The sequence below is a fragment of the Gymnodraco acuticeps genome, unplaced genomic scaffold, assembly GCF_902827175.1.
Source record: "Gymnodraco acuticeps unplaced genomic scaffold, fGymAcu1.1, whole genome shotgun sequence".
Classification (NCBI taxonomy): domain Eukaryota; kingdom Metazoa; phylum Chordata; class Actinopteri; order Perciformes; family Bathydraconidae; genus Gymnodraco; species Gymnodraco acuticeps.
In genome coordinates, this window is record NW_022990699.1 from 2,967,169 (window position 1) to 2,981,123 (window position 13,955).

Genomic DNA, 13,955 nt, shown 5'->3' on the forward strand with positions numbered 1-13,955 from the left:
AGTTTTATGTGCTTTAATCTACATTGTCTAAAAATAAAAGCTGATTTAACTCCTAAATTGTATATCTACAGACAGGCTGCACAGCTTTTAATACAATCAGTAGAGCAATGCTATCATTTCAAATGTTACATTAGAGAAGTGAAATGCAGGAAACAAGAAATGTAATGTTAAGAACAACATTTAAAGGTGTTCTGCATGTCGCTTTATAAAAAACGTGGTTCAAATGTTTTGTATTTAAATAGAGAAATTATTCTTTGTCCCTCTCTCGCGCACTTTTTTGTACTCTATTATTACTGGCGAGAAAGGTTTATAGCAATGATAAATATGCCTTAAGATATATACCCCAAAAACTGGCATAAAGCAGATCTTGAGATTTATAAATGTATTCTAGAAGATCAAAATGTATTCAAAGCACCTCAGTTTGAGAGTGCAAGTCAATGAAACAGTTTTGTAATTAGGTTTTCATTATGCAATAGAAGAAAACATTTAAACGAAATCATAAAAAAGCCTTTAAAATGATCCACCAAATTACGTCAGTGTGTATCAAATTGATTTAAGACATAACACATTAAAAAGCAAAACCAGCATAATTGAAAAACACCACAAATGAACAATATACTCAAGCAGAATAAGGGACAACATATGCAAAACCTTCAACGTATTAGTGCTCTAGCACAGTGTCCCAATATCAATCAGAAGTAATCAGCTCCAATTATAAAGAAGAAACCACGATTCAATCAAATAAATACAATGATACTAGTAAATGTTGAGATAAAATATCATTCAGAAAATGAAATATATAACCAATTTTACATAAAGTAAACTCAAAAAGAACATCAAAAAAATAGGTATAATATAGAAGTAAATTAGTCCTAAAAAAACAAGTGAATAACAAACCGATTTCAGAACCATGGACAGAGTTAAGTTAACGTGATTTCAAACGATTTATATAGCATGATGGGCAATCATGTGGGAAGATAAAAGGCAAGTTAAACTGAAGATACATTCCTAAGAAATGACCATATAATGATAACAAGGGCATCATATGTTTTGTTAAAGAATACTATAAATATGTATATTTACTCACAACTTTAGAATATAACTCTGCAACAAATACATGGTGGGTAAATACATTTTTCAGGATGATGAACACGACCAAGATTATATGATACATGGCCCTACCTCAGGAGAAGAATCACAGTCTCCAAACACTTCAGCAAAGTCTGAAGGGCTTTTCCTCAGAGTCTGGTCAGCAGGCAGTGTGTTGTCATTGTAAGATGACACGAACTTAAAGTCACTGGTTCTGGAACCTGTTGTCAGGTAGGCGTCATAATTGTAAGCGCTGCGTAAAGTTCCTGTTCCGTCAACATCTGCGTAATTAGGAGGGAGATAAGCGCTGGGGATGGCGACTGCTCCATCAAACAACAGTCTGGGCTTTCTCCTGCGACAAAACCTCACACCCAGGATGATGATGATGAAGGTGAGAAAAAAGGTGGACACGGACACCAGCGCGATGATCAGATAAGAAGTCAGTTTGGAGTTCTTCTCATCATAAGAAATATCCTTCAGTTCTGGCACCTCAGCCAAGTTATCAGAGATAAGTAAATACATGGAGCAGGTGGCAGAGAGAGAGGGCTGTCCGTTATCTTTCACTGACACAACAAGGTTCTGTTTCATGCTGTCAGACTCAGAAATGTCTCGCTTTGTCCTGATCTCTCCGCTGTGGAGACCAATAGTGAAAAGTCCCGGATCAGTGGATTTGACTATATGATAGGACAGCCAGGCGTTCTGTCCGGAGTCCGCGTCCACCGCGATCACTTTGGACACCAAAGAGCCTCCGTGTGCAGCTTTGGGGACCAGCTCGGTCATGAAGGAGTTGCCCTCCGGGGCGGGGTACAGTATCTGAGGAGAGTTGTCATTCACATCCGATATGAACACACTGACGGTCACGTTGCTGCTGAGCGGAGGAGAACCGTTGTCTCTGGCCATCACGTGGACTTTAAAACTCCTGAACTGTTCATTATCAAATGACCTCACTGCGTGGATCACCCCCGTGTCTCCGTTAACAGACAGATAGGAGGACACCGGGGCACCGTTCACCTCACCGGGTAACAGAGAATAAATCACGGTACCGTTTTGTCTCCAGTCGGGGTCTCGAGCGGTAACGGAACATAAAGCGGAGCCAGGTTTGTTGTTTTCAGTCACATATGCGCTGTAGGACTGCTCCTCAAACACAGGTGGGTTGTCGTTGATGTCTGCTACAGATAACTGAACAGTTTTAGAGGAGGACAGAGGGGGAGAGCCCTCGTCAGTGGCAGTAATTGTAATGTTGTAATTAGACACTAGTTCACGGTCCAGTTGTCCTGTGGTCACTAGAGAATAATAGTTTTTAATAGAAGGAACCAATTTAAAAGGGGCATTATTCCGAATGGAGCAGCGGACCTGTTGGTTATTTTCCGAATCTGCATCCTGCACGTTAATGATGCCCACCTCTGAACCAGGTGACATGTTCTCAGGGACTGGATTTGTCAGAGATTTCACATAGATTATAGGTGTGTTGTCATTAACATCTGTGACGGCAACTGTTACCTTTGTATAAGACGACAATCCCAATCCATCTTTTGCTTTAATACGCAAATCATATGTCATCGCAGCCTCAAAGTCAATTGCACCGTTCACTTTTATTTCTCCGATGTTACGGTCAATACTAAAAACTCTCTTTACATCTTCAGTCACGTGTCCAAATTCATACGTCACATCTCCATTGACTCCCTCGTCTGCATCAGTAGCGCTCACTGTGATAACTACAGTGTCTTCAGGAGAGTTTTCAGGCAGACTGGCTTTATAGACGGCCTGGCTAAACACTGGGGCGTTATCATTAGCATCCAGCACAGTGACGTGTATGACTACAGTACCTGATCTCTGAGGAGAGCCTCCATCTAAAGCTGTGAGTAGCAAATGGATCTCTTGTTGTTTTTCACGATCAAGTTCCTTTTCAAGAACAAGCTCTATTGAGTTTCCATCAACAGACAAAATGAAATTATCATTATTTTTGAGGCTGTACTGCTGAACTGAATTCTGCCCTACATCCGCATCGTGCGCCTCCTCTAGCACAAAACGAGCCCCCCTGTCTGCCGACTCTTGGATTTCTATATTTATTGATTCTTCTTTAAATTGTGGCGAGTTATCATTAATGTCTTGAACGTGTAGACTGAGCAGATGCAGTTCCAGGGGATTCTCCAAAACAATATCGCGTTTTATTACACACGACAGCTTTTCTCCACAAAGCTCCTCCCGGTCGATCCTGTCGGCAACAATTACATCTCCGTTGCTGAGATTGATGTCACAATAACGTTTGCGGTTTCCTGTGGCATCAATGCGGATATTCCTAGTAGACAATTTACTCGATTCCAGGTTAAGATCCTTCGCTATATTCCCAATAACGGATCCACGCTTCATTTCCTCTTGAAAGGAAAAGCTCACGTCCCCCTTCACGTGTTTCAACAATATAAAAAAAACGAAGTAGCTCAGTCTGAGCTCCATCATGACGATGTGTGTTAGCAATGAAACGGTTTTCGCTAATATTGCAAATTCAACAGGGATCATCCAGTAAAATCAAGAGAAAAACGATGTAACTCGGACTGCTTCCCCGGAACAACAGCAACTGAAAAATTACCCGTTCAGTTGTCTCCTACCAAAGGGTGGAGATGTAATGTTTCACAGCCTGGCCAATAGCGACACCATGTGTTGAATAAAGAAATAGACTATTTAAAACTTAAACTAGTAGTAGTAGTTTCAATTATATGAAAGAACAAATGAGATATTCATCTGAGAAAGGGGTGATATCAAAAGCATTCCACTTTCCTGCACTGCCACAACACAATAAACAACATAAATGTAACGTGGACATATTTTTAAAGTAAAAAAAGGTCACGTCTCCTAATGAAACAATATTACGCAAACATATGTCTCTGACAGGTCACTGACCTGGTAGACTAAGGCACAGAAGAAGCAAAACAAAATGTCCTCATAATGTATCGAGATGCAAAGACAAAGAGTAAAAGAACCAAACAATCAAATCTGTTGAAATGTGTGAAGATATCATCACCCCTTATAAAAGTAAGCATACTGATTACTGCAAAGGACTGCTCACTCAAATCACAGCCCAATGAAACAAAACGATAGACAGATAGATCCAAAAGTGAAAACAATAAATTAAATGATATGTTTGAAAAAGCGTGCTACATTCTCTCCGTATCTTTCCAAATCAGTTTCTTATTCAGAGTACACTAAAAGCATGCCGGCACAAAGATGGGAATGAGTAAGGAAACTCAAATGCGTAGTTATCGGTCTACAGGGCACGTCTACAAGACAACATAAATAACTGCCTTACATTTGTAATAATAAACATACAAGTTGCACCCTGAACAATGGATGGCAGATATTCTCCAAGTTATAACAGACCAAGCCTCTGACCCTATTAGGCTTTACCAATGTTGTAATTTTTTTCTTTGAGAAAAAAGTTGTATCTGATGTAGGTTCCCATATCATTTCTATTATTGGCTAATTTTGTATGACGAAAAAAGCAAACGGTCAGATACAAATATTGCCTTATGAGAGATTTATTAAAAACCTGTTTGCTGAAAGGGCGAAAGGTCCATACCTAAGCAGTAGAACATATCTGAACAAATGTAAGAAGTTACATTGCTATTGTAACAACCGATTCTTGAAGAAAAATATATACATTTCACGACATGTTGTTGTTGCATCGATAGGATGTGTTTGGAAAGTTGAGGAAAAAATGTTGCACTTTGAAAGAAAAGGTTAACTCTCTGGGTACACTTCAAGATCTGTGGCTGTGCGTATATATACCTCTAAACACTCCAAAAAAAAATGCTTCTGTAATAAGCAGGCAAGAAAATTGCAGCCACCTCAGGATGATGACCACAAATGTAATGATGTGGGGTGTGTCATTGGTCCATATCAAATATATATAGCAGCTTTCCCATGGCACTAACATACGACATATGATAACTTTGCCCCCTAGCGATTTAAAAGAATAGCAACACAAGGTGTGGATTAATTCAAGTCAAACTGCTTCCAAAACAATACAAAAATAATGATTGGCTTATCCAACTATAGACATAAAACAATCACTAAGAGGTGAACCGCATCTTATTGTGTACTTTTAACATGAAAGCTTTGATATCCCTAAATGTTGTCCCTAACTCAAACATATAACTGTTCAGTTTATCTCCCTTGATGTATGTCCTTCCCTTAATGGGTTGAGATGGGATTATTTCAAGTTAAGACAATGTTGTTAAATATCTTCTTGTATAGTGGTTTTCAAACAATATTTTAATTGTTCCGATTGAAGAAAAACACATGTAAACTAAATATGTCAGCAGTATTATCAATTAAATTAAACCTGAAGGGTCCTTTGAGTATAATATATACATTGAAGCAATGTGTGCCTCCAACTATATGACCAAAAACGTTTTTAATCAATATTACTGCATGGTAATGAATACAGATCTAATGGACTAATAATTATTCAACTCTGCTCTACAGTGTTTCAATATCAATGAGAAGTAATCACCTCCAATGTATATTACAAATAGGTAACTACAATTCAATCAAATATGAATAACAAATAAATAAAGTATGGTGAATGTCAAAATCGAATAACATTGAGAAAATGCAATATCACACCAAGTTTGATAAATTAAACTAAAAAAGGAAATCAAAACAAAATATAATATATTTGTAACTTAGCCAGTAAAAAATATAACTTAATGTAAACTCGATTTGAGCACGATGGACAGAGATAACGGAATGTAATGTAAGAATTACTGCATTATAAGAGACAATATGTGGAGATAGAAGGCAAGTTCAAAAGGAAATAGATTCCACAAAATGTACCACATAATGACATCTAACTAATTTAGGCATATGTTTTTTTTAAAGAATACTATAAATTAGACTATTTACTCAAAATCAAAAATAGAAGTGGTGAGTAAATACAACTTTCTATAAGATAATGAACAGGACTATATATGATACATGGTCCTACCTCAGGAGAAGAATCACAGTCTCCAAACACTTCAGCAAAGTCTGAAGGGCTTTTCCTCAGAGTCTGGTCAGCAGGCAGTGTGTTGTCATTGTAAGATGACACGAACTTAAAGTCACTGGTTCTGGAACCTGTTGTCAGGTAGGCGTCATAATTGTAAGCGCTGCGTAAAGTTCCTGTTCCGTCAACATCTGCGTAATTAGGAGGGAGATAAGCGCTGGGGATGGCGACTGCTCCATCAAACAACAGTCTGGGCTTTCTCCTGCGACAAAACCTCACACCCAGGATGATGATGATGAAGGTGAGGAAAAAGGTGGACACTGACACCAGCGCGATGATCAGATAAGAAGTCAGTTTGGAGTTCTTCTCATCGTAAGAAATGTCCTTCAGTTCTGGCACCTCAGCCAAGTTATCAGAGATAAGTAAATACATGGAGCAGGTGGCAGAGAGAGAGGGCTGTCCGTTATCTTTCACTGACACAACAAGGTTCTGTTTCATGCTGTCAGACTCAGAAATATCCCGCTGTGTCCTGATCTCTCCGCTGTGGAGACCAATAGTGAAAAGTCTCGGATCAGTGGATTTGACTATATGATAGGACAGCCAGGCGTTCTGTCCGGAGTCCGCGTCCACCGCGATCACTTTGGACACCAGAGAGCCTCCGTGTGCAGCTTTAGGGACCAGCTCGGTCATGAAGGAGTTGCCCTCCGGGGCGGGGTACAGTATCTGAGGAGAGTTGTCATTCACATCCGATATGAACACACTGACGGTCACGTTGCTGCTGAGCGGAGGAGAACCGTTGTCTCTGGCCATCACGTGCACTTTAAAACTCCTGAACTGTTCATAATCAAACGTCCTCACAGCGTGGATCACCCCCGTGTCTCCGTTAACAGACAGATAGGAGGACACCGGGGCACCGTTCACCTCACCGGGTAACAGAGAATAAATCACGGTACCGTTTTGTCTCCAGTCGGGGTCTCGAGCGGTAACGGAACATAAAGTGGAGCCAGGTTTGTTGTTTTCAGTCACATGTGCGCTGTAGGACAGCTCCTCAAACACAGGTGGGTTGTCGTTGATGTCTGCTACAGATAACTGAACAGTTTTAGAGGAGGACAGAGGGGGAGAGCCCTCGTCAGTGGCAGTGATGGTAATGTTGTAATCAGACACTAGTTCACGGTCCAGTTGTCCTGTGGTCACCAGAGAATAATAGTTTTTAATAGAAGGAACCAACTTAAAAGGGACGTTTTGCTGAATGGAGCAGCGGACCTGTCCGTTAGTCTCAGAGTCTCTATCCTGCACGTTAAATATGCCCACCTCTGAACCAGTTGACACGTTTTCAGGTATGGGGTTAGTCAGGGATTTTAAAGAGACTATAGGGGCGTTATCATTCATATCTGTAAATTCAATCAGTAACGTTGCGTAAGAAACTAATCCTAGACCATCTTTCGCGCTTATTTGGATTTCATAGGATGCCACTTTCTCATAATCAATAGCTTCAGCTACTCTCACCTCTCCCGACTTGGGATGTAGAGAAAACACGTTGCTATTTTCATCTGAAATATGGTCAAATCCATATGTAATTTCGCTATTTAAACCTGCGTCTGCATCAGTTGCACTCATTGTGATCACCAATGTATCCAGAGGAGAGTTTTCAGGCAGACTGGCTTCATATACGGCCTGACTAAACACTGGGACATTATCATTAGCATCCAGCACAGTGACGTGAATGACTACGGTACCTGATCTCTGAGGAGAGCCTCCATCAAACGCGGTAAGCAATAACATGATATCGTTGTTATCCTCTCTGTCTAATTCTTTATCTAAAACTAATTCACAGTACTTTCGTCCGCCTGATTTAGCGTTAACATTTAATTTGAAATGATCGTTCTGCTGAAGTGTGTAGCTTTGAACAGTATTTTCTCCAATGTCTCCATCGTGTGCCTCCCCTAGGAGAAAACGTTCACCCTTATCCGCTGATTCCTGAATTTCTAAATTAAGTGACTCCTCTTTAAATTGGGGTGAATTATCATTAATATCTTGAACACGAATACTAATGCGGTGCAGTTCTAGCGGATTTTCAAGCACGAGTTCCTGTTTTAAAACACACGATGCCTTTTTTGCACAGAGCCCCTCTCTGTCGATCCTTTCTTGTATGATCAAATCTCCGGTGTTGAGATTTACACCGCAGTACTGGACATTATTATCCTCAGCATCAACACGGGCCTTGCGAAAAGAAAATCTGCCCAAATCCAGTCCAAGATCTTTAGCAATATTCCCAATTACAGATCCACGTTTCATCTCTTCTGGGATAGAGTAGCTCACGTCTCCATTGACGAGGTGGAGGCTAAGAAAAATAAAAGCAAGGCCGTAGAGCAGCGCAAATCTGCTGCATCCCATGTTTAAGTAAAACTGCAACTACTGCCAAGTATTCCCAGAATGATCAAAGACACAGCTGAGATTTTCTCCAATATAGTAAATATTGACACTGCGGTCTTATCACGAAGCGTTTTGTCAACCGGTGTAAAAACCACAATCAGGCTTTACATTTGCTGAGACGGAAGGGTGGAGAATGACAGTGCCCTCTCATTTTCTGGTACACACTGACACCATGAGTACTTCTCTGGGTATGACATGGTGAGATATAATTTGTGTCTTGTTAAAATACGTAACAGAACCATGTTAGAAATGACAACAACAACAACAACAATAAGAACTATAATGACAAATATTTACAAAATATCAAAAATGACAATAGTAGCTTTTCCCTTTGGGACCAACGTTGTATACTTTGCCCCCATAACATAAAAAGCAACAAATTAGTCGGTTTGGAAATAAAGCTATTCTAACGTTAGCCAAAACAATCAGATTCTTCAAATAATCTTTTGCTTGTCAATTTAACACACATTATAATCACTAAGGTGGGATGCAGTTATATGTGTTTACTAGTGCACAACATGTTAAAATGCCTTAACAGCTTCGATATCCCTAAATGTTATGTTCCTAACTCACACATGAAACTGGTCAGTTTTCCCTCCCTAGATGTGCATCCTTCCCATTTCCACATTAATGAGATAGGATGGGATCATTTAAAGTTAAGACACTGTTGTTAAATATCCTGTTGTAAAACTATTTGTGTTCATAAAGTCTTTAATAGTTCCGATTGAAAGCATAAGCTAATTATGTCAGCATTATGATCAATGACTTTGAACCTACTGAAGGATCATTTGACTTCAAAGACTATGACTTAAAGCAATGTGTGCCTCCATTCATTAGACCAAAAGGTTGTTTACTTTATTACTGCATGGTAATGACTACAGATCGAATGGAATAATTACTGTATACTGAAGGTTTTGTCAACTTGGAGACAAAAACATCACACATAATTCCCCCAAAGAATAAAGTATTTGTATGTATGCTCAAATCCACACAGTAAACAAATAAAAAAGCAACATGTTGTAATTGTTGTTGGTAATTTAAACACCAATAAACGAACATAAACATTTTTGCAATAAAGCTTTATACATGGGGCATATGTTCACTGATTTAACTTTTACATTTGACATACTTTTAAACAGGCTAACCGCCAACTTTGAAATGCATCACTATAGACATGATCTACTTCTGAAATGAAAATCAAAACTGATTCTGCTAGGTGATGTATCAAAAAACATGGTTGCAATTGTATGCCTTTAAATGTAGAGACTATTCTTTGTCCCTCTCTTGTGCACTTTTGTGTACTCAATTATTACTGTCAGGAAAAGTTTAATTTCTATATGAGAATGTGCCTGACAATATCCCCCATACCTCAAGCCAGTAAAGCAAATCCTTGGATGACGATAAATGTATTCTGGGAACACATAATGTATTCAAAGCACCTCATATTGAGAGTGCAAGTTTTTGATCAAAAGTTTTGTAATTAGGTTTTCACATGGACAACAAAATACAATATCTATCAAGTAAAACACATTCATACGAAATCATACAAATGCCTGGAAAATGATATTCTAAATTAGAACAATATAGGCTACTCAAGCAGAAAGGAAAGCATATGCGAAACCTTCAACTAATTGGTGCTCTAACACAGTGTCTCAATATCAATAAGAAGTAATCAGCTCCAATGTATTTAATAAAGAAGTCCCTACGATTCAATCAAATAAGAGTAACACATAAATAAAATGCAGTGAACATCAAAATCGAATAACAATATCTAAGCAAGTTCAGATGAATGAAACTCAAAAAGGAAATCAAATCAAAACATATTTTCTTTTCTAAATTAGCCCTAAAAATATAACCTACTGTCAAACCAATGTCAGCACCATGGACAGAGTTAACGTAATGTCAAGGGATTCCTAGAGCATAAAGGGACATCATGTGGGGTGATAGAAGGCAAGTTAAGAAGAAGATACATTCCACAACATTTACCACCTAATGACATCTAACTAATTTAGAGACCATCTTTTTTTTCAAAGAATACTCTAATTAAGTCTACATACTAACAACCACAGAATAGAAGTTGTGAGTAAATACAACTTTTTTCAGGATGATGAACATGACTATGATTATATAATACATGGCCCTACCTCAGGAGAAGAATCACAATAGCAAAAGAGAGATTCAGCATTAATAAAATCACCGACTTCATTTTTTAGCACCAAAGAGAGAGACAAGTTGAAGGTCGACTAAAAAAACAAGTGTTGAAACACAGGAGTAGTTTTGACAGAAAGAACGGTTTCAATAATAATAAATGTAATTCAAAAAAGCCTATATTCAAATAACCAAATCATTGGTTATGGTAGAAACTATGCTGTCAAATATTGATGCATCATTAAGCCCTTTGAGTGCATGAAGCAAAGCTATAGTTACTTGTAGAGGGTCGTTCATTTGATCGACCTAACATTGTCTTAAAAGGTCGTTTAAAGAAGAAGAACGGCAAAAATGTATCTGAACAGCTTGGTTCACATGATACAAATATAGGTGTAAACATTAAGTGACGATAATTCCTACCTCAGGTGAAGAATCACAGTCTCCAAACACTTCAGCAAAGTCTGAAGGGCTTTTCCTCAGAGTCTGGTCAGCAGGCAGTGTGTTGTCATTGTAAGATGACACGAACTTAAAGTCACTGGTTCTGGAACCTGTTGTCAGGTAGGCGTCATAATTGTAAGCGCTGCGTAAAGTTCCTGTTCCGTCAACATCTGCGTAATTAGGAGGGAGATAAGCGCTGGGGATGGCGACTGCTCCATCAAACAACAATCTGGGCTTTCTCCTGCGACAAAACCTCACACCCAGAATGATGATGATGAAGGTGAGGAAAAAGGTGGACACCGACACCAGCGCGATGATCAGATAAGAGGTCAGTTTGGAGTTCTTCTCATCATAAGAAATATCCTTCAGTTCTGGCACCTCAGCCAAGTTATCAGAGATAAGTAAATACATGGAGCAGGTGGCAGAGAGAGAGGGCTGTCCGTTATCTTTCACTGACACAACAAGGTTCTGTTTCATGCTGTCAGACTCAGAAATGTCCCGCTGTGTCCTGATCTCTCCGCTGTGGAGACCAATAGTGAAAAGTCCCGGATCAGTGGATTTGACTATATGATAGGACAGCCAGGCGTTCTGTCCGGAGTCCGCGTCCACCGCGATCACTTTGGACACCAGAGAGCCTCCGTGTGCAGCTTTGGGGACCAGCTCGGTCATGAAGGAGTTGCCCTCCGGGGCGGGGTACAGTATCTGAGGAGAGTTGTCATTCACATCCGATATGAACACACTGACGGTCACGTTGCTGCTGAGCGGAGGAGAACCGTTGTCTCTGGCCATCACGTGCACTTTAAAACTCCTGAACTGTTCATAATCAAACGACCTCACAGCGTGGATCACCCCCGTGTCTCCGTTAACAGACAGATAGGAGGACACCGGGGCACCGTTTACCTCACCGGGTAACAGAGAATAAATCACGGTACCGTTTTGTCTCCAGTCGGGGTCTCGAGCAGTAATGGAACATAAAGTGGAGCCAGGTTTGTTGTTTTCAGTCACATGTGCGCTGTAGGATTGCTCCTCAAACACAGGTGGGTTGTCGTTGATGTCTGCTACAGATAACTGAACAGTTTTAGAGGAGGACAGAGGGGGAGAGCCCTCATCAGTGGCAGTGATTGTTATGTTGTAATCAGACATTAGTTCACGGTCCAGTTGTCCTGTGGTCACCAGAGAATAATAGTTTTTAATAGAAGGAACCAACTTAAAAGGGACGTTTTGCTGAATGGAGCAGCGGACCTGTCTGTTATTCTCAGAGTCTCTATCCTGCACGTTAATGATGCCCACCTCTGCACCAGGTGACACGTTCTCAGGTATGGGGTTAGTCAGGGATTTTAAATATATCACCGGGGCATTATCATTTACATCAGATATTTCAATTATCACCTTTGCTTCGGAAGAGAGACCATAACCATCTTTGGCCTCAACAAAAACTTCATATTTAGATCCCTCTTCATAATCAATTTCACCTGTCACCGTGATGTCTCCAGTTTTCTCATCTAGTAAAAATAGCTTTTGTGATTTATCAGAGAGTCGGCTAAATTCATACGTAACCTCTCCGTTCACCCCTTCGTCTGCGTCTGATGCACTTACAGTGATAACTGGGGTTTTCATAGGTGAGTTTTCTGGTAACGTGCCCGTATATACAGACTCAGTGAAAACTGGGGAGTTATCATTAGCATCAAGTACAATGACGTGTATGACTACAGTCCCGGATCTCTGAGGAGAGCCGCCATCTAAAGCTGTGAGCAATAATTTCATTTCCTGCTGCTCCTCTCGGTCCAACTCTTTATCTAAAACCAACTCACCATATTTTCTTCCTGCATTTGTGGTCTGAATATTGAACACAAAGTGAGGGTTTTGCTGCAAAATGTAGCTTTGAACTGAGTTCTTTCCTATGTCTGCATCGTGAGCTGCATTTATGCGATACTTAGCTCCTTTGTCAGCGGACTCATGTATTTCCAGTTTTATAATGTCCTTCGGGAAAATTGGTGAATTGTCGTTTATATCTTGCACCTGCAGCGACAACCGGTGTAACTCCAATGGACTCTCTAACAGCAAGTCAAATTTAAGAACACACGAAGGCGTTTCTCCACAATGCTCCTCTCTGTCGATCCTTTCCTCAACGATTACATCTCCACTACGAAGGTTAATTCCGCAATAATGTCGATCGTTGTGTTCCATATCGACACGAGCTTTTCGAGCAGCCAGTCTTCCCACCTCCAGTCCGAGATCCTTGGCGATATTTCCAATAACAGATCCGCGCTTGAGCTCCTCCTGTACAGAATAGCTCAGGTCTCCGTGTGCGCATTGCAGCGCAACAAAGAAAAACACAAAGCCGTAGCTTTGAAAAACGCTCCGTCTATTCCTCATCCTCAGGCAGTACTACACAAATGAAGACAAGTAGATATCAAGTTGATAATATGTGCCCTATAAGCATTTGTCGTCGGTGCTGAAAGAAATACAGTGACCAGTCGAAGCAAACTATGGGTGTTAAAAAAGGCAGGATCAACGCTTGTATCCTTGGCTGGTCTATAGTGCCACCGTGAGCCAACATATAATATAACAGCTTCAGAGAACCGCTGCATATTGTCTTAACACATCACCAAGTCGCCTGGACATTTACTTGAATAAAAACGTATTCAAATAACTTATTAAATGTATTAATGTAACTTAACATTTCGTTAAGGTAAATAAGAGTATTGTTCTCTGTGTTTTAAGACGTTCAAACAATAGTATTTATGTTCATGTATTAATCCACACACAGCTCTTCATAGTAATACAAGTAAGACAACTCTACGCACAATGTCCGTCCACAGATCTTTATTGTTATACGCTTAATACTCAAACGTCTGATTAGAAA

The 13,955-nt window shown here is 39.9% G+C and overlaps 3 protein-coding genes across 3 annotated transcripts; all 3 read right to left on the reverse strand.

Moving 5' to 3' along the window:
* Positions 1-821: 821 nt before the first annotated feature.
* Positions 822-3,650, reverse strand: LOC117555939 (protocadherin gamma-A11-like). Its single transcript, XM_034231020.1, has one exon. The coding sequence runs from the start codon at positions 3,604-3,606 to the stop codon at positions 1,162-1,164; it is 2,445 nt and encodes an 814-aa protein (XP_034086911.1). The 5' UTR covers positions 3,607-3,650; the 3' UTR covers positions 822-1,161.
* A 280-nt stretch (positions 3,651-3,930) lies between these two features.
* LOC117555755 (protocadherin beta-16-like) lies at positions 3,931-8,613 on the reverse strand. The gene is made up of 2 exons (XM_034230718.1): positions 6,074-8,613; positions 3,931-3,939 (listed from the first exon to the last, which is right to left on the reverse strand). The coding sequence occupies exons 1-2, from the start codon at positions 8,462-8,464 to the stop codon at positions 3,931-3,933; spliced, it is 2,400 nt and encodes a 799-aa protein (XP_034086609.1). The 5' UTR covers positions 8,465-8,613.
* Positions 8,614-10,945: 2,332 nt separating this feature from the next.
* On the reverse strand, positions 10,946-13,568 carry LOC117555940 (protocadherin beta-15-like). The gene has a single exon (XM_034231021.1). It carries the CDS (start codon positions 13,463-13,465, stop codon positions 11,051-11,053), a length of 2,415 nt encoding a protein of 804 aa, XP_034086912.1. The 5' UTR covers positions 13,466-13,568; the 3' UTR covers positions 10,946-11,050.
* Positions 13,569-13,955: the final 387 nt, after the last annotated feature.